General features: G+C 38.4%; 1 protein-coding gene across 9 annotated transcripts in view; it reads right to left on the bottom strand.

Annotated features, from left to right (window-relative positions):
* The window catches only part of FNDC3A (fibronectin type III domain containing 3A), a 114,315-nt gene extending 90,131 nt beyond the window's left edge, over nt 1-24,184 (bottom strand). For 2 of the 9 annotated variants that reach the window (XM_060394336.1, XM_027973566.3), the window contains exon 1: nt 23,244-23,499. Coding sequence is in view for 6 of the 9 variants with exons in the window: in XM_042254706.1 (XP_042110640.1) it covers nt 2,088-2,186 (99 nt within the window). In the remaining 3 variants the exon portion in view is untranslated. Of the gene's footprint in view, nt 1-2,087; nt 2,316-19,957; nt 22,855-23,243; nt 23,500-23,773; nt 23,886-24,093 lie in introns of those variants that run through there. The other 7 variants (XM_042254706.1, XM_060394335.1, XM_042254707.2 and 4 more) reach the window with 7 other exon arrangements.
* Between the last annotated feature and the right edge of the window lie 701 nt (nt 24,185-24,885).

The raw sequence follows: 24,885 nt of genomic DNA, 5'->3' as shown, positions 1-24,885 counted from the left end.
GTCATATCACCACAGGCAAGCTCTTAGTTTGGCCATGCTTGGCATAGCACTAAGTTCCTGAGTTAAGACAAAGAGATGTGTGTTGTCAATTGTTACCTACTTATTGTTAGCTTCAGCTCCTTACAGTCTACCATAGCTATTGGTCTATTTTGTTACACTTATACTCAGTATCAGTCATGATTATTTCTCAGCTTACTATAACTACATCTGTTGACTTAAGTCCTGACTGACATACCTATAGAGTTTCTTCAGTCTTTTAAGCATTCACTGAGTGCTTCAATTTAAATTCAGAAAATATTTACTGAAGCTCATTTCACCTTCAAAGGTACACCTACTGTAAGCAGTTATTATTACCTCTCTCTCAGAAAGAAGTTAAATTATTTGTCTTAAGTCACCCAAATCAAATCTATCGACCAATCCTATGCTCGTTCCACTCACTGATATCTCTCCCCTAACTAGCAAAGAGTGCTAGTTAGAATTTAAGGCTTTATTCCACCTCTTGACATCTGACTTCAAAGCCTACCTAAAAACCTGTCTTCTAGAGCTACTGACTCCACCTGATCCTTCAAATCTTGCTCTAGTATGCTCTTCTATTCCCAGCTCCTTTCTCTGTATCCGTCTACACAATCACTACTATACGCTAGCCATGGTGCTCTTAAGATCTCAAGAAAAATTCTGCCAAAAGAATCTTCTTTTGAAAGAAAAGAAAGAAATAAGTCATAAGAGGGCATGCTGGTCTTGTTTCAGCCTATTGTCTTCCCTTTAACAGACTATATACTATAGGAACTACATCAGTGTACTGTAATTAACAGCTTCAGATTCTTTCTTGTATTACACTATAAACAACTTGAAGCCAGTGATTTGCCTGAGGCAACAATGATAAAAGGCACTCCCAGAGCCTTGAAGTAAACGAATATCTGCCACATCTATTATTTTTAAGGGAGGAAAAGCCTGTTTAACGGACTTGAATTTTATCATAAAAAGCAACTTTAGTGAAATGAAGTTGTTGCTACAAGCTATCAGAGCATTCGTGAAAATAAAAACCAGTGTATACTTTTCATACCACGTTTATTCAAAACAGAAAAATGTAGAACACAAGCTCATCACTCAATTTTTCAATAGCAAAGTGAACAAAGTAGTTCGTTATCTGGTAAGCAAATAATTGCCCACTGTAGATACTAAGTTTATAAAATAACAAAACATGATTATATTTCTCTTAGTTTCCCAAGGAAGCAATATGAATAATGGAGCAAAAAAGCTTTGTGTGATCTTGGGCCTTTCTGAGACTCATTTTGTTTCATCTGCAATAGGGACAGGATTGCTGAAAAAATTAAATAAGATCATAAAGTTCTTAGCGCATGTTTTTTCCCATAGTGAGAAGCTGAATTGTTCCTTCTCTTCCCTCATTATTATTTATTATGTCCTTAATCTTTGTTTCCTTACTCACAACATTAAAATCCAGACCATACAAGGTAGCCGTGAGAATTAAGTACACAGCTTGGCACATCACAGGTACTTATGAAAGCCCATCATTCTCACCCCTTTAGGATTTCTGAGGGAATGAGGCATCAACGAAATAACAGAACTTTATTTATAAAGCCCTGGGAGAAAAACACACCAGGAATTGTGTGTTTGCTTTTAGCGGGGAGAGGGATTCTGGTGAGAAGAAAATATTTTATTATAATATAATGCAGGCAGTCATTTAATCATATAATTAAATCATGATTTCATAGTGATTTGAAGTAATGATCTATAATAACCATTGAGGCACAAGGTTAAACTTAGTTAAAAAACGTTCAGGGACTAGTATACTGTTTGCCTAAAGTAAAATGTTAAAAACAAGTTCAGTGGCAACTAAATAGAAACACAAGAAATTTAACCATTAATTAGTGAGACATTTTAGAAGCAGCTTCAAAAACAGTCTCATTTCATTTTCCTATGAAACCAGAACAACAGTGTCAACTGGATTTTAAAATATTAACAGGAACCCATTGTTGTGATGCTGCATTCTGTTCTAAATTTTGCATTCTTCTGAAAGAAATACATGTGTACTAGATATTAGAAAATAAACATTTCAGTTTCCTTACCTGTTGTGTTCCATCTGCACTTACAATAGGGGCAGACAGAAGAGAAATATCACTACTTAAAATCTGAGTTGTATCCAGTAGTGGTGGATGTTCTGCCATTATCAATAAGACATTAATATACCGGATAACCCTCCAACTCTGAAAAACAAAAATATATAGCCATTTGTATGTACATCCTTAAAAATACACTAAAATACAATGCATTCAAGATAAAGAGATATTCTGACTCTTTTTCTGTCAACAGATCACTTAGGGAAACACATTTCTTGTTTACCAACCATCTGTCAATGTAGACAGCAAATCAAGATATGTTATCAGGAGCTTCTATTTAAATTCCATGTCTGTCTGTCTAGTCCTTCCATCTCTACATACCATTTATTTAATTTAACCACCACTACACTTTAGCTAAACCCTGGAATAAGAATTAAAATGCATGACTGAGTGAGGCAGCTCTATCACTGATTCTTTTTAATTGAGCTGAGAAGGTGTTTATGAAGAAACAATTAACTCTCATCACCCTATCAATCTCTAGGAACTACACAAGAACTACAATCTTTTATTGATTCCTCAGACAGAACAAAATGGTAGAAAAATTCCCTCAGGATTAGAAAAAGAAACTTCAAATTTTAAGTGTTAAGTTCTGGCTTTGGTCTTCTGTCATTCTGGTTTTATTGTTTCTTCCTAAGAACCTTACAATAAGCCAACTCATTTCAGTGAGAAAAGCTCATACATTTAGAACACTTTAACTGTATACACAGTATCACCTGTTATTTATTTTAATAAAAAGCAAAAGATTTGAGGTAGTATCAATCTACCATGTATAACATCAACCAATGTCAGCAAATTACATGTCAAAATGAGCACAACTGAGGTCAATCATAAATTTTATCAAATCTATACTGAAAGGTAAAATAAACATTGTTGGATGCGTGTAGTAGTCTACAATTCAGTAGGGTCAAAATGTTTAGCTTTTTTAAATGGAATTTTGTTTTTACTTATTCATCTTGGCCGTGCTGCACGGCATGTGGGATCTCAGTTCCATGACTGGTATCAAACCCTCGCCCCCTACAGTTATCTTGGATTGCTTTCTTGTATGGCCATATTCACACTACATGCAAAGCAGCTGGTTTTACTTCAGCTTGCAAACTGGAAACTTCAGTCATGCAACTAAAATGTTGCATCTGGAAACCTAAAAGTTCCTTTCATTCCTGCCCAGAGAACTGTCAGCTTCTTTCAATCAATTTCTTTTAATTTTGCTACTACTCAGTTCCTATGTTCTCATCTTGTGACCACAAATACCCACTTGTTTTATTTTCTATTTTTTTTTTTACTTAACAATATTGTATTGGTTTTGCCATACATCAACATGAATCCTATGTATCTATTTTCACTTGTTTTAAGTAAATTTGATATGTGAAAAAAAAGAGAAGTGATTTGTCACACTTGCTAATTTCTATGGAATGAATACACATTCCCCCACAAGCCACCATGGTTTAAAAACTGACCTGAAAATGCCTGAATTTTGAACAATCACTTTTGTACATAAGTACAAGATGGCTCCAACATATCACTCTCTATATCTATGTATCAATATTTGACCGTCTATGTGATAGTAATTTAACATCTAGCAAGTCTGGGTGAAGAATAATAGCTGGATATCTTTGTACTATTGCAAATTTTTTTTTCTAACTAATGTCAAATTAAACAATGTTTAAAAAATTGATGCCAGACAGATTGCATATCTGAATGCAAAAGGTAAGACAAAAAAGCTGCTAAAGATAACACAAAAGAAAATCTCATAACTGTGAGACAGAGAAAGGTTTTTTAAACAGGGTATAAATTATGTTTCTTAAATCATAAAGTAAAAGAATGACATACTGAACTTCATCAAGAACTATGATTCACTTAAAAAAATCTTTAAGAGAATGAGAGAGCAAGCCACAGAATGAAGGATATTTACAACATATATAACCGTAGAAGAGCACATATTTAGCAAATTCAGGCCTCCTAACAAATTGAGTTTTTTAAAAAAAAGAAAAATGAGATGAGACCTGAATACACTCTTCACAAAAATGGAAATTCAAGATACCAACAAACATATGAGAAGATTCTCAAGTTCATTATTGGGAAAAAGTTAATTAAAATCACAATGAAATGCCTACCACATACTAGGATGATAAAAGTGGAAAAGACTGATGGTATCAAGTATTAGCGAAGCTACAGAGCAACTGACACAATCATAAGGAATGTGAATGAAAACTCATAAAAATCACTTTGGAAACCAGTTTGATATTATCTACCAAAATTGAACGTATATGAATATGCTATGACCTGGCTATGATTCAGCTATTAGACTCCTAGTATATGCCAAAAAGAAATGCATGAGCATGTGTATCAAAAGATAAGTACATGAAGGTATGTATGGCAGCATTCATCTTTAATAGCCATCTATAAGTAATCTAAATGTCCCTCAACAGTAAATGGAACACTGTATCTGATTCATCCAACTCACTACTATACAGCAATAAAAATTAATGGACTAGTGATACAGAGAACAACAAAAATGAATTTTATAAATACAATGTGAGTGAAAAATAGACACACAAAAAAAGAGTACATACTGAACAATTTATAGAAAGTTTAAAAACTAATTAGATTTGTCTGGTATTAAAAATCAGGTAGTGATTACCTTTGGAAAGGAAGAAAGGATGGGGACCGGGAGGGGCACGAAGGCAGTTTTGGGGCTGCTGCTACTATTCTACATCTTGACCTGGGAGGCTGTTACATGGTAATTACTAGTATGTTATAAGCTTCCTGGTGGCTCAGAGGGTAAAGAATCTGCCTGCAATGTGGGAGACCTGGGTTCAATCTCTTGGTGGAGAAGATCCCCTAGAGAAGGAAATGGGAACCCACTCCAGTATTCTTACCTGGAGAATCCCATGGACAGAGGAGCCTGGCAGACTACAGTCAATGGGGTCACAAAGAGTCAGACATGACTGAATGACTTCACTTTCAGTGTATTATAAATTTAGCTTTATACTATGTATGTACTTCTCTGCATATACTTCAATAAAATTATTTTTTAAAGTTAAAATGAACACATGATCACCTCAATTGATGTAGGAAAAAAACACTTGATAAGATTCAACAACTTTCATGATAAAAATACTCAACAAACTAGGAACAGAAAGAAACTACTTCAACGTAATAAAGGCCATGTGTGAAAACCTGAGTCAACATTACACTCAGTGATGAAAGGCTGAAAGATTTCTTCTAATCAGGAAAAAGGTTAGATGCCCACTCTCACCACACCTATTCATAGTATTGGACACAGTATTAGAAGTCATAGGCAAAGCAATTGGGCATGAAAAAGAAATAAGAGACATACAAACTGGGGAAAAATAAATAAAACTATCTTTGTTCACAGATGACAGGATCTTAAATGTAGAAAACCTTAAAGATTTTTTTAAAAACTATTAGAACAAATAAATTTGGTAAAAATACATGACATGCAATCAATGCACGAAGATCAGCTGCATTTCTATAAACTAACTGAAACAATCTGATATCTGTTTCATGTACTTTTAAAAAGAATAATTAGGAATAAATCTAACCAAGGAGAACAAAGATTTGTATTCTGAAACCATGAAGTACTGCTAAGAGAAATTAAAGAAGACCTGAATAAATGGAAAGATATCCTGTGTTCATAGTTGGAAGGCTTAATATTGTTAAGATGTCCATAATACCCAAAGCAATCTACAGACCAAATGTGAAAGTGAAAAGTGAAAAGTCTAAGTGAAGTCACTCAGTCATGTCCGACTCTTTGCGACCCCGTGGACTGTAGCCTACCAGGCTTCTCCATCCATGGGATTCTCCAGGCAAGAGTACTGGAGTGGGTTACCATGTCCTTCTCCAGGGGATTTTCCCCACCCAGGGGTCGAACCTCGGTCTCCTGCATTGGAGGCAGACGCTTTACTCTCTGAGCCACCAGGGAAGATCAAAGAGCAAATGTAATCTCTATTAAAATCTCAATGGCATTTTTTTTCCAGAAAAATTCAGATGTGAAGAACTGACTCATTTGAAAAGACCGTGATACTGCGAAAGATTGAAGGCATGGGAGAAGGGGATGACAGAGGATGAGATGGTTGGATGGCATCACTGACTCAATGGACATGAGTTTGAGCGAACTCCAGGAGTTGGTGATGGACAAGGAGGGCTCACATCCTGCAGTCGCAAAGACACACGACTGAGAGACTGAACTGAGACCTGAGAGGAGAGAAATACATCCTCTCTCTCTTAATGTGGATGATGAAGCAGAAAGATACTGGCCACCATTTTGCAATAAGTGGACTGACTCACAATTAAGTTGCCGTCACTGAAGTGAGGAGGCAGAAATTTCAAGCCTGTTTAAGTGAACGTTTTACTTGGGAACTCCTAAATGGTACAAACTGCCTTTTGATTTCAGTGATCAAATACCCTTCCTTTTGTTTATGTCATGAAAATTCTTTTAGTAGTCCAGTGTTCCCCTCTGGGGGGCTTTATTTTATTGTTCTTTTTCTGACTTCTTGAGTAGCATGCTTAATTCATTCATTATTTTTGGTTTCTGATATTTTCAGTTAATTCCATAAAATTTCCTGTGAGTCTCACTTTGGCCTCATTAGATATTTGACCTCATTGTCATTCATTTCTATATTACTTTTTAATTTCACGCTGTATTTCTTACTTAACCCAAGAGTTCTGTGTGTTGTTTAATCTCCTGACAGATAGTTTGGGAAAGGGATAGGAGAATTTATTGAGGTTTTCTTTGTGCCTAGTATTTGGTAATTTTTATTGAATATTTCGTATGTGTGTGAAATAAAATTATGTGTTTTGAAACAGAAAAAATAAAAAATAAAAAAAAATAAAAGAAAATATAAAGTATATTTTCTCTAGAAATCCGTGTGTAGCAAAAAGTCCAGAAGTCCTCTCCTTAAGTTTCAAAATAAGTGCAATTAAATAAGGTATTTGATAAAAAAAATAAAATAAAATAAAATTCCTATGGAATCTCAAGAATCCAAAACAGAAAAATAATTTCAAAAAGTACAAAGTTGGACGACTCAAGCTTTCTGATTTCAAAAAACATACTACAAAGCCATAGTAATCAAACAGTGTGATAATGGCATAAAGACAAATACACCAATGGAATAAAACAGACAGCCCAGAAACAAACTGTCATGTATATGGGCAAATGATCTTCGACAATGATGCCAAGACCAGTCAACAAGGAAGGGCAGTCTCTTCAACAAACAGTGATGGGAAAACTGCATATTCATATGCCAAAAAAAAGAAAGTTAAACCCTTATCTTGTACACCACATTCAAAAATTAACTCGAAATGAATTAAAGGCCCAAATGTGAAACCCATAACTCTCCAAGAAGATAACAGGGGGAAAGCTTCAAGACACTGGACTTGGCAATTATTTCTTAGATATAACACCAAGAGTAAAGGCTACAAAAACAAAAATAGACAAATAGGACATCAAACACTTTTGTGCGTCAGAGGACACACTGAGTAGAGTGAAAAGGCAACCTATGGAAATGGAAAAAAAATACTTGCAAACTTAGCTCCAGTTGCTACGAAATACCACAGATTGGGAGGCTTAAACAACAGACATTTATTTCTCACAGTTCTAGAGGGTAGGAAGTCTAAGATCTGGATGCCAGCATGGTCAGGTTTTTGGTGAGGGCCCTTCTCCCAGCTTGCAAAGGACTATCTTCTTTCTGTACCCTCACATGGCCAAGAGAGAGAAAGCTCTGGTCTGTCTTCCTCTTCCTGGACTTAAAGGGCACTAATCCCATCATAGGAGCTCCACCCTCATGAATCACCTACCTCACAAAGGCCCCACTCCTTAATATCAACACATAATGGTACAGGGTTACATATGAATTTTGGAAGGACACAAACATTTAGTCCATACTAAATTCTGCCCCTGCCCCCCCCCCCAATTCATATCCTCTTTTCATGTAAATTAAACACACACACACACACACACACACAAACAACACATTCATTCCATCCCAAGAGCCACAAAAGTCTTAACCCATTTCAACACAGAGTCTAAAATTGCATCTAAATCAGATTTGGGTGAGACCTGAGGTACAATTCATCCTGAGACAAAATTCCTCTCCCACTGTGAACCTGTGAAACCTGTTAAGTTTCATGCTTCCAAACTACAACAGTAAAACAGGCATTAGATATTCTCATTACAAAAGGAAGAAATCAGATGCAAAGGGTGACAGGTCCCAAGGAAGTTCAAAATCTAGCAAGGCAAATACCATTAGATTTTCAGGCCAGAGAATAAGAATATCTTTGGTTCCAGGCTCTGCCCTCTGGACCCTAAGGGGTGTGCCATCACTTCCAAAGACATTCCTTTCGCTTGGCAGAGTCTTACCCATGTGACTCTGCAGGGCAGAAGTTCCATTCTGTGAATTCAAGGTGGAGGTACCCTGCCCTTCAGGCCTGTGCACTCTGACCCTGTGGTACTAGCAGCCCTGATGACCCTGAGTCACCTTTGGGATACTTCTCTATTCTTGAAGAATAACACATGTTTAAAGCCTTCCTTCATTGCATTCTCCTTGCTTCCTTGAGTCTCACACCTGGCCCTTTAGCCCCACCTGGCAGTGTTTTTAATTCCATCTCTTCCTAGCTTCTGTTGAGATGCTGATTAAGTCCTTGGCTCAGGTCCACACTAATATCCTCATTAAATGGTTGGTGAGCCACACTCTTGGTGTTTTTCCTTCTGAAGGTGCTTTCTCATTTTTGCAACCTGGATAGGCTGATAATTTTCCAAATACTTTTAACTTCTGGTTCTTTTCTGCTTAACAAACCCTTCTTCAATTCATTTCTCTTCTTTCACATTTTGCTATACACCGTCAGAAGGAATCAAGCCACTCCTTCAACACTTTGGTTAGAAATCTCCTCAGTTAAATATCTGATTTTATCACTCACAAGTTTCACTTTCCACAAAATGTTAGAACATGAACACAACACCGCCTAGTTCTCCACTCCTTTATAATAGGGATCACCATTTCTCCATTGTCCAATAACAAGTTTCTCATTCTCATCTGGGACCTCCTCAGAATAGCCATTACAGTCTATATTTCTACCAACATTCTGTCCATGATCATTTATGAATTCTCTGAAATGATGGAGCTTTTCTCTTCCAGCTCTCCTCTCTTCTTTCTAAGCTCTCACTATTTGCCATTAGCAGTCCCTTAATGACAATTTTGGGCTCCCCTGGTGGCTCAGTCGGTAAAGAATTTGCCTCCAAAACTTAGTCAACTCTCCATGAACTTGGGAGTAACTAGTTAGTGCAGTAGTTCTTGGGTTCCTCAGACTCAGAGCCTACCTTAATATAATCACATATTTTGAGATATCCCTTTCCTATTCTGAAATGAAATTCACAGGTAATGCAATCTAACTATACAGATAAAAAATAAATGTGAAATACCACCTGTCATATGAAAGAGAAATATAAAGAATATAACCTGATATGTATATCAACACATACATGGCTAAACTGGAAGATAAATTCTACAAATTTCCAAAATACTTCATGGGGAGGAAAACTAAGCTGGGTGAGACCACTTAGTGCTCTATTCTCCCTGGTGCTGGATGGTGCAACAAGTGATTGACAAGTAAGTTCTTTGTGACTTAGAGCAGGTTACTTTTTTCTCTGAGCTGGAGTGTCTTCATACTGAAATGAGAACACCGCTTACTTCACAGGAATGCTGCCTGTATCACTTTTTTACACACAAAGCACTCAGGACTACATCTAGCCCATAGTAGGGTCTCAGTGCATGTTGATTCTCATTTCTTTCTTGGAGGAGTCAAAGTTACTGTGGGTCCAAGGGTTATTTGTCCTCTTTGCAAGGGATACCTGATTGGGTTTAGTGTTCTTCTACTGGGGGAAATGAGAAGTGGGAGTAATTCAAAGACCAAAATGTTAAAGAAACAGTGACTTTTACTGCTCTCCACTGCTCCCGTCCCTTCTCCAAGTAGGTGAAATTAACATGGGTCAAATACATGGGTTAAACTGCCGTTCCTTCTCCCCAGCCCAGTCTTTTCATGCTAGGGACCTTAGTTCCATTTAGTTGCGTTCAACTTTTTTGCAACCCCATGGACTGCAGCACGCCTTTTCCTGGCACATACGTCAAGTTTGTCCAGCCTCTACTCATTCAGTTCAGTTCAGTTCAGTCGCTCAGTCGTGTCTGACTCTTTGCGATCCCATGAATCGCAGCACGCCAGGCCTCCCTGTCCATCACCAACTCCCGGAGTTCATTCAAACTCATGGCCATCGAGTTAGTGATGCCATCTAGCCATCTCATCCTCTGTCATCCCCTTCTCCTCCTGCCCCCAATTCCTCGCAGCATCAGAGTCTTTTCCAACGAGTCAACTCTTCACATGAGGTGGCCAAACTCTACCCATCACCCAGTTCCAAAGCCACTTGCACATTTTTAGATATTGCACTCTACTTATCATACCAATTACTGTCTTAGCTTGTGCTACTGGAACAAAATACCATAGACTGGGTGGCTTAAACACCACACGTTTATTTCTCACAGTTCTTGGAGGCTGAGAGTCCAAGATCAGGTGCCAGCACAGATTCTTGGTGAGGGCCCTCTTCCTGGCCTGCAAATGGCTACTCTCTTGCTGTATCTTCTGTGTCTTATAACAATTAGTGAATCCATCATGAGACCTCCAGCCTCATGACCCCATCTAAGCTTAATAATCTTCCAAAGACTCCACCTCCAAAAACAATCACATTGAGGTTTAGGGCTTCAAGATGTGAGTTTGTGTGGGTGGGTGGGGGGAGGAGATATTCGGTTACAACACTACTAGGTTTAGGAACAGTACTGTTTTCTCACTCAGTCCCTGTCATAATTCTGAAACTGTACCAGTTTCCTTGTGCATACATTTTACCAAAGTTTCTCTTCCTAACCTTTTTATTAACAGCCATCCATTCTACATGAACTTGTTCTATTTTAATGATGCTGCTGTCATAATGATAACAGTCGAGACCTAGAAGCCAAGGTAGATAACTCATGGAAATAAGCTTGGCCGGGGGTTTGAAACTTCAGCTCTACTTGTTCAAAAACTATGTGGGAAAATACAAAGAAAGATCCTACTTGGATTACAGCCAGAGTGTAACTGACAGACACATAGGAAAATTATGTACATTTATTAATATATTGAGAAATCCAATTTTTTTTTGGTCTTTTGCCTTGTCTAAATCAATGAAACTAAAAATTATAGGATTCCAAGGCCACACATGAAACACAAGGCTTTTATACACTCCAAGGTAGATTTAGTACATTTAAATCTACATTTTAGGATTACTGGAAAATATACATATGAAAAAACATTAGGTAAAAATATTAAAATTACAGTAGCAACTATATTAAGATAGTGGAATTACAGTATTTTTTTCTCTATTTTGTCAACTGTTTTGTAATATGGCTATGGTTTTTTCACTTTTATCAAAATTCTGATTTAAAAATGAACGGTCTTGAGAAGCCACAACTTCTCAAGGCAACTACAGAGTTGCATCCAGCTGTAATAAACTATCTAAATATCCTTTAGGGAAATTTCAAGAAATTCTGCTTGAACTTGGACTTTTATCCAAATTACTAATTCATCTTATGAACTGATATCCTAAAATGTACTTTTCCAATTTAGATCCTTTTTTTTTTTTCAAATGTCTCGATTTTTTACTTTCTAAACTTGACTACATTAGATTAAAAAAAGAGGAGGGGGAGCATTTTAAAATCCCCCTGCAGTGAAACTTACCGAGATGAAAGTCGCAGAAACCACTATGCAAAATCATCTTATTATTTCTTACCAGCACCCCAAAACAAACATTTCACAGATCTGGCAATAAGTACATGATGTTAGATTTTATTTTTCCTAAGACTAATTATAATTAATTCAATTACCCTGTTTGATGTTAATGGTACTCCAGAAGAGTGACTCTTAAAAATATGTGTAATTTGGGACTTCCTTGGTGGTCCAGTGGTCGAGAATCTACCTTGCAACGCAGAGGATGCAAGTTCAATCCCTGGTCAGGGAACTAAGATCCCACATGTGGCAGGGAACTGAGCCTATACATGGCAACTACAGAGTCTGTGCACCACAAGTAAAGATCCTGCAAGATGCAACTAAGACCTGACACAGCCAGGGCTTCGCTGGTGCTCAGCGGTAAGGAATTCACCTGCCAATGCAGGAGGCACAGGTTCGATCCCTGGTCTGGAAAGATACCACGTGCCATGGAGCAACTAAGCTCACGTTTCCTAACTACTGGGGCTGCGGTTTACAGCCTGGGAACCGCAACTACTGAAGCCTGTGCACCAGGGTCTCCTGCTTGCCAGGCAGATTCTTTACTGCTGAACTACCTGGGAAGCCTGTATGAGGTTTAGGGGAGTGGTTTATTTATTTATTGTTTGGGGAGTGGTTTAAATATAACTGTGTAGACTGGTGAATGTCTCGCTTTTTCATGTAAAATGTCTTAAGAGTTTTCTAAAGAAGTATATCTGTATCTACTTCATCCTTTTTCATGACTGTCTTAATATTCTACCAGGAGGGTACACTATAATTCCAATGATGAGCACAACATGCTTTCATCTTTCTTCATGTATTTCCCTTTCTTCAAGGAAAAATCATGTAATATTCTCTATGAAGCTATGATATTATTTCTGTATTATAGATACACAGAAATGAAACTTTTGGTTTAGAAGTACACACTTTTTGCTCAGTCATGTCTGACTCTTTGCGACCCCATGGACTGTACCCCACCAGGCTCCTCCATCCATGGGATTCTCCAGGCAAGAATACTGGAGTGGGGTGCCATTTCCTTCTCCAGGGGATCTTCCCAACCCAGGGAGCGAACGCAGGTCTCCCACATTGCAGGCAGACACTTTAACCTCTGAGCCATCAGGGAAGCCTTCAAAATTGATAGATATAGCTAAACTTCTACCCTAAAAAGATAAAACTGTTCATACTCGAAATTCAACAGTTTGAGTGGCTACTTTCCAATCTGATACTTAGCTGAGGTTTTCCAATTTTTGCCAATTAACAAAGATTTAAAAACATCTTATCTCGTCGACGTTTTGAATTTCTCTTATTATTGGTGTGTTTGAGTATCTCTTCAAAACTGTGTAGGCTATATTTCTACTTCTATGAATTTCCTACTTACATCCTTTCTCATTTTCTACCAGGTTGATTTGTAGGCACACCTTATATACCTTGAATATTACTTTGTCTATTACATGTCAAATATTTTAGCCCAAGCCACCATGCTTGTCTTTTTTAATGCCATTTAAGTTTGACATCTCATTTGAAATGGCTTTCACTGCCCTGAAATTTTTTAAAAATTAATTTCTTCCAAAATTTTTGCCATTTTATTTTTTACTTACTGCATGTATTTAGTCCAGCTGGAACTTAGTTTTGAGAGTGCCACAAAGTGAGTACTTAAATTATCTTTACCTCAACAGAACAGCCAATTGTCTGGCATCATTTATAGACTAGCTCTTCCATTACTCACTTGTTTACCATATAATAAATTCTTCTGTAACCATGGAGCTCCTCCTGAATTCCTTATTCTGTTCCTTTGATCAACATGCTCATTCCTACTCCAAACTCTTATTAATAATTATAATTTTACGGTATGTTTTTTTATCTTTGAAAACAAAAGGTAAATTCCCTTTTGTTACGCTTCATATTGAAACGTATCTGTCCATTCTGGTGCACTTTTTAAAAAATGTAGATTTATTTTAATTGGAGGTTAATTACTTTACAATATTGTATTGGTTTTGCCATACATCAACATGAATCCGCCACAGGTGTACACGTGTTCCCCATCCTGAACCCCTCTCCCACTTCCCTCCCCATACCATCCCTCTGGGTCGTCCCAGTGCACCAGCCCCAAGCATCCAGTATCATGCATCGAACCTGGACTGACAATTCGTTTCATATGATATTATAAATGTTTCAATGCCATTCTCCCAAATCATCGCACCCTCTCCCTCTCCCACAGAGTCCAAAAGACTGGTGCACTTTCTCAAAACTTGAAACATCAGTTGGTCAAATCCCATTTTAAAAATTCTGTTGGATTTCTAATTAGGATTACACTGTCTTTACTGATTAACTTGGTAATTAAGTTCTCACAGTCAGGAATATACTATTATTCTATTAGTTTAAGATCTCCTTGTACTTTTTTTCTTCAGATGGTGCAACATATTTCTAAAAATTTCTTAAGTATTTTATAATTTAGGCTTCTACTTTTCTTACTGTTTTTCACAGTTGGTTATTGCTGGTTTATAAGAAAGCTAATGAATCTTCTAAGTTTATCTGATAGCCACTTGGTTTACTGAAATCTCTTTTTGATTTAAATAACTTTCTGTTGCCTGTCTTACATTTTCTAAGTAGATAATTGTATCAACTGCAAATAGTAACTATAATATATCCCACCTCACTCCTCTTCCCCATTATTTAGAGGTTATTTTTCTTGTTTCTTAATGTACTGGCTACTTTGACCAATGTTCCCTTCTTTTAATGAAAATACTTCTAATAGTTCACTATGACATTTAATACAGGTTTCTGGTAGTCTCTTTACAATATTATTTTGTGTTGATAAAAAGTTGTCAGGGATAACCAAATTTTAGAAAATGATTTCTTTTTTTAACATCAAAGAGAGAAACATACACTTTCCTCCATTAACCTATTAATATAGTGAATTACATTAATATATTTCCTAATACTGAATCAATATTACACTCCTGGAATTCTACATATCAGAACTGGTATGATTCAAAGCTAGGCTCTGGAGTCAGATGCCTGGGTTCAAATCCCAAATCTTTCACTAACTAGTTATATGATTTTAAGCAAGTTATTTAACTTCTTTGTGCTTCAGTTTCTTCATTTTATAAATGATGACCATAATATCTACCTCAAAGAGTTGTTTTAAGGATTAAGTAAACTAATATATATAAAGTTGTTTACAACAGTATACAGAATACAGAAAGCATTTAATACATAAATAATTGTTACCATTTACTGAGTGCCTTACATTTGCCAGCCAAAAGGTATGCAGCATTACAGGGGTCAGCAAACTAAGACCTGTGCACTGAATCTGGCCTCCTGCCAGCTTTTATTGGAATGCAGTTATACCCAATATTTATAATTTATCTATGGCTATTTGTAAGGCTCCTAAACCACAGTTAAGTAGTTGCAACAGAGTTCATATGGCCACAAAGCCTAAAATACTTACTGTCTGCTCCTTTACAGAAAAAAAACAAAACAAAACTGCCAACCTGTGAAGTACTCTTCAAACTCACAGAGTTCAGTCTAACAGGTGAGACAGTCAAGTTAAAATATATATACACACATATATATATATGCTACAGGATGTTACGTACACAATCATGATATTCTGAGCATACTGTGGAAACATACGGCAGTTCAGTACTAAACTACAGAAGGGATTCACACAAGAGAAGAGAGATAAAAGAAGAGGTATTTTATTTACTTTTCATTTTAAAATATTTTTATATGCCTTTCTCTCTTATCCAACTGTGTGAATTGCTACACAAAAGGAATACAATGTTGATTTCTGTGACATTCATATTCTAAGTATCCAGAACATTTAAGCTTTTTAACAAATGATAGATATATAAGTGAATGGTGAAAACAAGAATTTGGATACCTAACAACGATTAGAAATGCCTATCAAAGGTCTAGATATAAGTATCCCACGGCAAGTATTTTACTTGCCATGTTAAATAGGCTCTTTTTAAATCCCTGTAACAGCTAATTCTAGGAGACAGATCCCTGTATTACCCCTCTTTAAAGTAAGGAAACTAAGGTAAAGTAATATGTTCATGTTCGTAACAGCCAGTAAAGGAAGAAGTCAACAAAGAAACCTGTACCTGCCTAACGTAAAATACATGCTGTTTATACTACAAAGTTGGCAAGTGGTGGGAAATGGATATAGTCAAAGAATTGTTGTTGTTTTGTTGCTAAGTCATGTCCGACTCTTTGAGACCTCATGGACTGTAATCGGCCAGGCTCCTCTGTTCATGGGATTTCCCAGGCAAGAACACTAGAGTGGGTAGCCATTTCCTTCTCCAGGAGATCTTCCCAACCCAGGGACCAAACCTGCATCTCCCGCATTGCAGGCAGATTCTTTACCACTGAGCCACCCAAGAAGTCCAGCCACAGGATATCATCAGAGTACAAACTCTTAAGATAAAGACAGAATACTTTATAATTGACACAGCAGGAACTGTAGTGTAGTTTAATTTCTAAAACTGAGCAATGATTTAAATAAATTTGTATTTTTGAAGGAATAGTCTGGAAGCAGCCTGAAGATGAACTAGAGGGACAGCTGCCCACACATTCTACCCAAAGTCTACTCTGTCACACACATTAGACCAGTTTGGTCAGGTTCAAGTAATTGATTAAAAAAATATGATTCTGGCACACTATGGAATTTGAAGAATAATGATCTGAAGTACTGGCAAGAGCTAGTTCTAATACAGAAGAAACAAAAATATATTTCATAAACTACTAACTAAAATGTAAGGGAAAATATATATTGCAAATGAAAATATTACATAAAAAAAATTAAGTCTAAGAATGAAACTGTGATTGAGAATGGCTGTCACAAGACAGACTCACAGACTTAAGAGAATGAATTTATGGTTACCGAGGGGAAGGATGGGAGGGAGAGCTACAACGGAAGTTTGGGATTGACATGTATACACCGCTATACATAAAATAGATAAACACCAAGGACCTACTGTACAACAAGGGAACACTGCTCAATACTCTGTAACAACATAAATGAGAAAAGAATTTGAAAAAGAATAGATCCATGTATAATTGATCTCTCTGCTGTATACCCGAAACTAACATAGCATTGTCAATCAACTATGCTCTAATTAAAAAAAAACTTTGGAAAACAAAAAAGTATGGCTATCACAAGCCAACCAAAAAATTTAGAGAATGAAAACATAATAAAATCACAAAAAATTACATCTTCACTTTTATTTTCATTTACGCCAATCTAAAGACAAATGGATTTTGAAGTAAATGAAATCATTACTCCCTTCAAGCTAGATCTCAACAAAAGTACACAGTTGTATTTGACATCTATTCCTGCAAAGAAAGCATATAATTACTTTTTAAAGAAATGTCTTAACTGTGCTTTAAAATGTACTTAAACATCTGTTTAGAACTGCCAGAGAAGTAGGCAGATTTTTTTTCCTCCTCACTAGGGAATTGGATTTCACTAAGAAATCACTTAAATTGTTTAAATTGTTCTGTTCAAATATATGTTAAAATGCGGATTCTAAAGAAGGAAAGCAGAACACGGTAACTTTCAGACATTTTTGATAGAGTCTGATTAACAATCTATCAAATGCAGAGATCTTTTACACCGAGGTTTATTTCAAAGCACATATCATACTTACTTTGTATTTCTAACAACTAGCACATAAGCAATCTCAAGAAGTGAGGCAGGAAGAGACAGAAGTCAATCAGAATAGCTTCATCTATAAAATGAGAGTACCACCACATATCTGGCAGTCTATATGGGATTTTAAAAATATAATCAACTTTCCAGTCAGAGTTCAAGTGGATCTTATTACTATATATACAGAAATAGTCATCTACTTGAGAAAAAAAAAACACATAAGGAATTCACTTTTGCATATTTCTATCCCACTGTGGAAAGACTAGCTGAATTTCCTTGGAATAGATCAGTATTCTCCTGCAAAGAGGAACACAGGCATTGGATAGGGACAATGAAAGATTAATAAGAATGGAAAGAAAGCTTTTAAAATGTGCACTCTTTGCCAAGAAGGCAGTTAAAAGTTTTGAGTAAACTAAATGTTTACTGGAATACTATTATTTACAGAACTTTGGAGGATAAAGCTTGAACTCATTTCTGGTATTACTAAAAAAAGGTTGCATTGCTTGCAATGTAAAAACATATGGTACATTAATACCATCATGGTTTCCAACATCTCTTTGGGTGCTCACGATATTTCTGTGGGGAAAATAGGATATATATTACTCTCATTTTAAGAACTGGGAACCCAAGACTGAAAAATAAAACACGTAATCTGAAATCATATGGCTAATAAGGGTAAAGTTGGAACTCAAATCCAAAGTACTTTTATCTCCTATCTAGGAAACGGAAACAGCTGGAATAATGAAGCTGTTTCAAATACTGACAAAAGTGGGGTGGCAGAGTGAATTGTTAATTTCTCCTTAAAGCGAAATTTAAAAAGCTGAACTTTTATTATGTAGCAATTCATGAAGGATTGAAATTTAGTTCAAAAGGTCTATAATGCCTTAAAACTGAAAACAGTAAACACATATACAAAGTATGGAAAATGCTAGTACAAGTAAAAGGGCAAGAGTTAACTTCAGTTTGGGGGTTTTGTTGGTTTGTCTGCTTTCAATGTCTTTAACAGGGAAAAAAGAAACTCTATTGATTTTACCCAGACAGCTCTCCATCTTATATATCTTTACTTTTCCCAACACCCAATGCTATCTCTAACATACAGAATGTATTCACTAATACCTACCCGATTCAAATAAACTTCTCATGATATATTCTTACTTTCTTGGTAAGACAAAATACAGAGTAACCCTAGCCAATTTTATTCATGCAACCATAACCTGAAGTACCACTATTTATCTGGTAATGGTACATGAAACACAATGCGCTGAAGGAAACAGAACTGCCGAAACACACACCTATAAATTTAGAAACTTCAAAAGATATTTCATGTAGAGGAATTTTCAAAATAACTGATACTTACCCTTTAAATCACTGTAACTTATCTTTAAACAATCACAATGAAAATATTTTAAAAGAGATTTCTAGGTCTTTTTTCTCTGCCTCAATCTACATGTGATACAATCTTTTCTTGATGACTCAAGCTCATCAATGTGAATGTCAATTATGTGACTCTCGGAGTTACTGAGGGACGTTGCAACTGCTCTTCTCTTTACTAACTCCTCAACTACTTTTACAGACACTGCTTCCTGCTACGTGTTCCCCAGTTGTCACAGGCCACCAGCATCCCACCCCTTCTACAATGACAGCTGTAGTTTAAAAAATGTACAACCTGAATAGGCAGTTGATATACTTAACCTTATACAGATTCTAAATCAAGCCCTGGAGTAGCTATTTTCACTGCTCTAAGGACTAGCTCAAAGGCTTTTCTTCTTTCACTTCCTAGTTCTGAAACTCAGTCTAGGCAGTTGCTAGAAGTTTGGTCACAAAATAACAATTACAATAGAAGTTATTTCTGCCTGTTCTCTTTATTTTTAACATATGGAAAAACATAAATGATACTCAAAACACACAAAACAACCATGTAGGCAAATGATGTAAGGCAGCTCACATTATGTGCTATATGGACAATTAACTAGCCAATTATTAGCCAACAGTCAGCAAAGTAGGCCTGCTGGTCAAATTCTGCGATTGGAAGAAAACAAATAAAAAAGGATATTCAACAGAGACTATAAGTGGCCCACAAGGCCTAAAGTATTAGCTATCTGGCACTCTACAGAAAGTCCGCTGATCCCTGATCTAAGCTATAATAAACACACACATATAAAATATATAAGCTATTCCTCAAACATAAAGCTTAAGTTATTAATATGTCAAGGTAGATACAGCATTCTTCCAGTGATGGCTTCACAATGACACAGGCAAACTGTCCTGTCCAGCCCTGCCTATTCCTTTCTTGACCATGTTATGGCGCTTTTAGCCAAAATCTTGACTTGAACCTTCTTTTCTTCTTCCTCCTGATACTTACCCTCTCAGACTGGTCTCCTTGAATGTCCTTCCTTTTGCTTGATCCCAAAATCCTTCCTAAGATTCAAGTCTGACTTCTTCTGAATGCCTTCCAGGATCATTCCTGCCCTCAGTAGCCTCACTTTCCTTTAAATTCCAGTTCTTGCCACATAATTTAATAAGGCCATCTTGTATTTTTTGTTAAGGATTTCTTGTGTGTTAGTCTAGTATCCCCAACTAGTCTGTAAACTACTTGAAGGAAGGAAACACATCCCATTGCTTTTGTATCCCCACTCTAATAGCTCACCATCCTCTGAGCATGTCATCTCTCCAGAGATGACACATTCAACTCTCTATCTTGAGAAAAAAAAGCCCGAGGCCTGGTAATGGATGATAAGTGATTGGAAATATCAAAGGAAGACACATACAAAGGAACTTGATGTAAGACCATAGATTACACCACAAACTTATAAAGTATATGTGAAAGGTAAGCAAAACTACCACAGTGGGAGGGTGGAGATAAGATCAAGGGATAAAGAGGCCACAGCATAACACTCTGAAATAAAATGAGGCCAAAATATTAAGAAAATAGTAAAAGCTCCCAAAACAGGTTAAAAAAAAATTGTCTGTCACCATTATTGGTCATTCATTTCTTTTAAGCAAGCAGCTCTCGACACTGATATCCACAGGGGCCATTTTTCTTTTTCTTTTTGCAACGTGATAAACAGAAGCACTGAAAAAGACTCAGTGGAATTGCAGGCAGAGCATTCTAAACCTTTGGATTTACAATATTGTGAATTTATTTGAAATCTGCTAGAGACTGCTCGGGGGAAAAAAGCAATCATTTATCTTTTGATCACCTGGCTAATAAAACTGGAAATCATATGCATAGCCCTACATCATTCTCAAAGACATCACCTAGACTCATTTTCATAGAAAAATGCCCCAAGAACATTAAAGAAAAAAAAACCTTTAGGTTATCTCATCAAACTGTATTTTAAAAATACAGGCAAAATAGATGCACAAGCCTTGGGTATATACATATTAAAATAGACAAATATTTTTTAAACAGACGTAACTATTAACCATCAATCTAAACTAAAATTATAAATTAAATGCTCTTCACCCAAGTAAAGCTACAAAAGATGATGAGAATATTAATCATGCATCCCTGTTCTTTCCTGGGTTTTGTAGCCTCTAAATCCTGACCTCTGCCTGGCTAGTTAGAGAAGAGGAAGAAATTTTTTCTTAGTCAGTAATAAAATATGTTCAATAGTATACCACAGAACTTAAAAAATTAGAACATAATTATTAAATGCAAGAGAAAATAAATCAGCTTTCAGTTACTCATATAAAGGGGGAAAGTGATGACACAGACGACATCAAAAGGTAATTCTAAATCTGTTTTTTTGAATGCATATCATTAATTTAGGAGAAGTAAATTACTCCTATGTTTGATTGAAACCAATGTTAACTAGCAGTTAATTTTTCCTAAACAGTCAATGACTTTTGAAGGTTCAGACAAAATGGAAAAAGAGGGAGTTCATTCAGAAGCATACAGGTGGTTAAAAGCAGCCAGCCTGAGAAAAAAAAATTTTCAGTGAACCTACCCAAGAAAACTGAGAGAGGTTCTCTGAAAGGAAAAAAGAAAATTTCATAAAATTTACTATGATAGTACTAAAATTCAGAAACAAAATTATTTATAAAAATTTTAACAAATTTTTTCCCCTGTCAAGTCAGTATCCTCTGTTCCCACTAACTGGTATAAGCGGTGATGGCAAGAATTATCAGTGGGTTAAGAAGCTGAAAGCAAAATTTTAGGCACTACATTATAGAAGATGTGTTACAACCAATCCCTTTTATCACTGTTTTAAGTCCACCATCTGTCTCAGTGTGCACTTTTATCTCATTACTTGAGCAAAATCAAATCAACCGAGAAAATATCAAAAAGGCAGGAGACTCATTTCTCTGGACTATTTTTAGGTGATTTAAAAGCTTACATGATGGCAAGAACTACAGATTTAGCAAATACACAAAAACTAAATATTTATCCAAATACAAGATCACAGCCATAAGACTCAATTAGTTTCTGCCCAACATATGGCTCCAACTCCTGGGTGGCATATGTTTAGCACTAGTGCTGGTACTATCATGGTGATAAAATATTATAGTAACAGTTCAACTTTTCATTCTTATAGTACAGAAAAATACCAATTTTGCTTTCTAGAACTAAAAACACGGAAAGAAGCAAAATCGTTTTGCCGCTCAATTTCGAGTCCACAAACCTACATGCACATGAGCTTTACATTAAAAAAAAAAAAAATCCTGTCAGCCTGATATTCTTAGTTAATAGATGCTCAGACGCAAAGGTGTCCAAAGGAACTTATATGAAATTTCACAAAAGAAAATCCAGAATTTACGATTCCTAGTACCCCCACTATCCACCCCCTACCCCTACAAAAAAAAATAAAAAACAACCCCAAGGGTTTTTTTTTTTTTAACGCTAACAATTTAATAAAAGAACGACTAACAAACATTAATTAAAATAACCGCTTTTCTGCCCGCGATTTTACGGCTAAATTATGAGTTCATTTTCCTTTACCTAACGCATGACGTCCTTCCACCGCCGTGTCAGAAGTTCAAAGATCCAGGTTGTTTAACAGGGCGAGGACTGCAGCCTGGAGTCCAACCCCCCCGCGACTGAACAGGTGGTTAACTCAGCCCGCTGAGGAACGGCCAGGTACCGGCACCAGCCAAACAAGATCAAACACACCGGGCCGGGTTTTCGAGGTTTGAACCCCAACAGGCGCGGGGGGAGAGTCTCTTGAGAGGGGCGTTCAAGTTCGGCGGCCGCCGGGCGGCCACAAGCCCGGGCGCTGCGGACGCTCGGCGATCCTCTCCGGGAGGGCTCCGGCACTCGACCCCCGCGCCGCCAGGAGCGGCGCTGCTCGCCGCGGGCCGCCGGCCAGGGGGGGCGGAGGGAGGACCGCCCGCGCCCCCGCGCCGCCTCCGCGGGCTGGTGGCGGGGCCGTGGCCGCGCCCCCGCGAGCGCCTCCCGGAGAGACTCGGGCCCGGCAGGTGCCCGACAAGCGGATGCGTCCCGCCCGCGGCCCACTGCCCCCGCTCGGCAGAGCGCGCGCCCCCAGGACGGGGTGGGCCGCGCCCCTCGACGGGCCCGAACCCCCGCTCGGAGCCCCGGCCCTTCACACTCAGCCTAACGGTTTCCGTGACGCCTGCCCCGGGGCGCGACGGGACCGGGACGCCTCAGTCTCGCCCGCCTTTCCCGAAGGGAGCGCCCGCGCTCTCACCTCCGAGTCACGCCGCTCTGAGGCGGAGGAAGGCGGCTACCCCGGTGCCTCTTCTTCGGGTTCCTGATCGTCCTCGCTCCACCTCAGCGGCAGGGCCAGCTCTCGGGGCCGCCGCAGCCGCTGGCGCACTGACTGTTGGGGTGGTTTCCCGGCAGTGACGGCGCCGCCTCAGCCCCGCTCCTCGCTCCCTCTCCGCGTAGCTCCCGCTTTCTGTTTCACCCGAGGGACCGCGAACGCCGCCGCCGCCATGCTTACTACGGAGCCGGGAGGAGGAGCCCGGACTCGGCTCGCCGAGTGCGGCTGCGCGAGCCCCGCCGACGGCGCCCCCGGCCGGCCCGGACCCCGCGTCCCCGCCCCGCGCCCGCGCCGGCCGCCCGGCGGGTCTTTCCTCGGAGCGCCGGGCGGCCGAGTAGCCCCACCTCGCCGCAACCCGGGACGCCCACCGCCCTCTCGGGCTCCGGGCTCTCTCCCGAGGCCCGACTGCGCCCGAGTCGTCGTAGCCGCCGCGGCGGCCAGGCTGCTGGCGACACTAGGGAAATGAGTTAGTAATGGACGTTCCTGGGACCACTCACACAATTTCTCAGTCCAAACTCTAAAAGACTCCTTGTGAGGCGCACCGGGTCTGCCTCTTTCCGAAAGCACAAAACTTGATGCCGGCAGGTGCTTTTAAAGACACTCCCCCAAGGAACAGGAAGCCAACCGAAGTGGGCTTGGATGTTTTCAATTCCAAACGCTTTAGTGCCCGGGATCTCCTCAGCAAGCAAAAACACTTAGATATTTACTCCAGTTGAAAATGTAGGGGTTAGTTTTTTGGCCTCTTCCCCAGTCAAATCGCATGGAATCCCATTACCTTAATTTGTGCAACAGCCTGAAGACCTGGAAGGGAACGCAGCCGAGATTTCCCTGAACCTCCAGCGACTGGGGGCGCTGCAATAATGCCTGAGGGCTGCCCTGGGCTGCTTCCTTTTGCGGGTTCTAGGGGTAGTCCTTGGGACAGGGAGTCTAACCCAGGAACTGACCCTTCAGAAACAATGGCGATGTAACCAGGCTTCTTTGTCTGGTTTTATTTCGGTTTATTAATTGTGCTGCCTTTCAAAAATAACAGTGCTTTTTTCCTCCACCTTTTAACAGGAATTCTCTGAAAATGTATTTATTCCCTACCTTAAGGGATACAATGGTTAATGAAATCCTTTGTTGATGACTGGCCATCAGATGCCATACCTTGGCCATAACCTAAAGTCCCAAAGGATTGCTGAGGTATATAGGGTCTCTTAGGTGATCTCTGTTTTCTTCTCTTTGGAATGTTCTCATTACCTTTTCTAATATCTGTTACTGCTTCTCCTCTTCTCACCTGCCTCTTGAACCACTCAGATCCTTCCTCTCATCCTTTCTACTTTACTGTTTATTTTTTACTCTTTTCTCCTTTCTTCTGTGCTTTATCTCTATAGCTCCAGGTAATGATTGATGAGGTGTTTATACCCACAATCAGCCAATGAGAGATTTGGTTTCTTCCTCTTCTTCCCATCAGTAAATAGGACAGTGACTCTGTATCAAGTGGTATCTTGAGATATTTTCATTGTTGTTCACTCTCAAAAGTTCTTTTCCTGCAAGAGAGAGAGGTGTTTCCTTTTCTTAACTTTCA

This window comes from Ovis aries, chromosome 10 (genome assembly GCF_016772045.2).
Source record: "Ovis aries strain OAR_USU_Benz2616 breed Rambouillet chromosome 10, ARS-UI_Ramb_v3.0, whole genome shotgun sequence".
Classification (NCBI taxonomy): Eukaryota; Metazoa; Chordata; class Mammalia; order Artiodactyla; family Bovidae; genus Ovis; species Ovis aries.
Note: the sequence above shows the minus strand (reverse complement) of the source record. Positions and strands in the feature narration are given on the sequence as shown.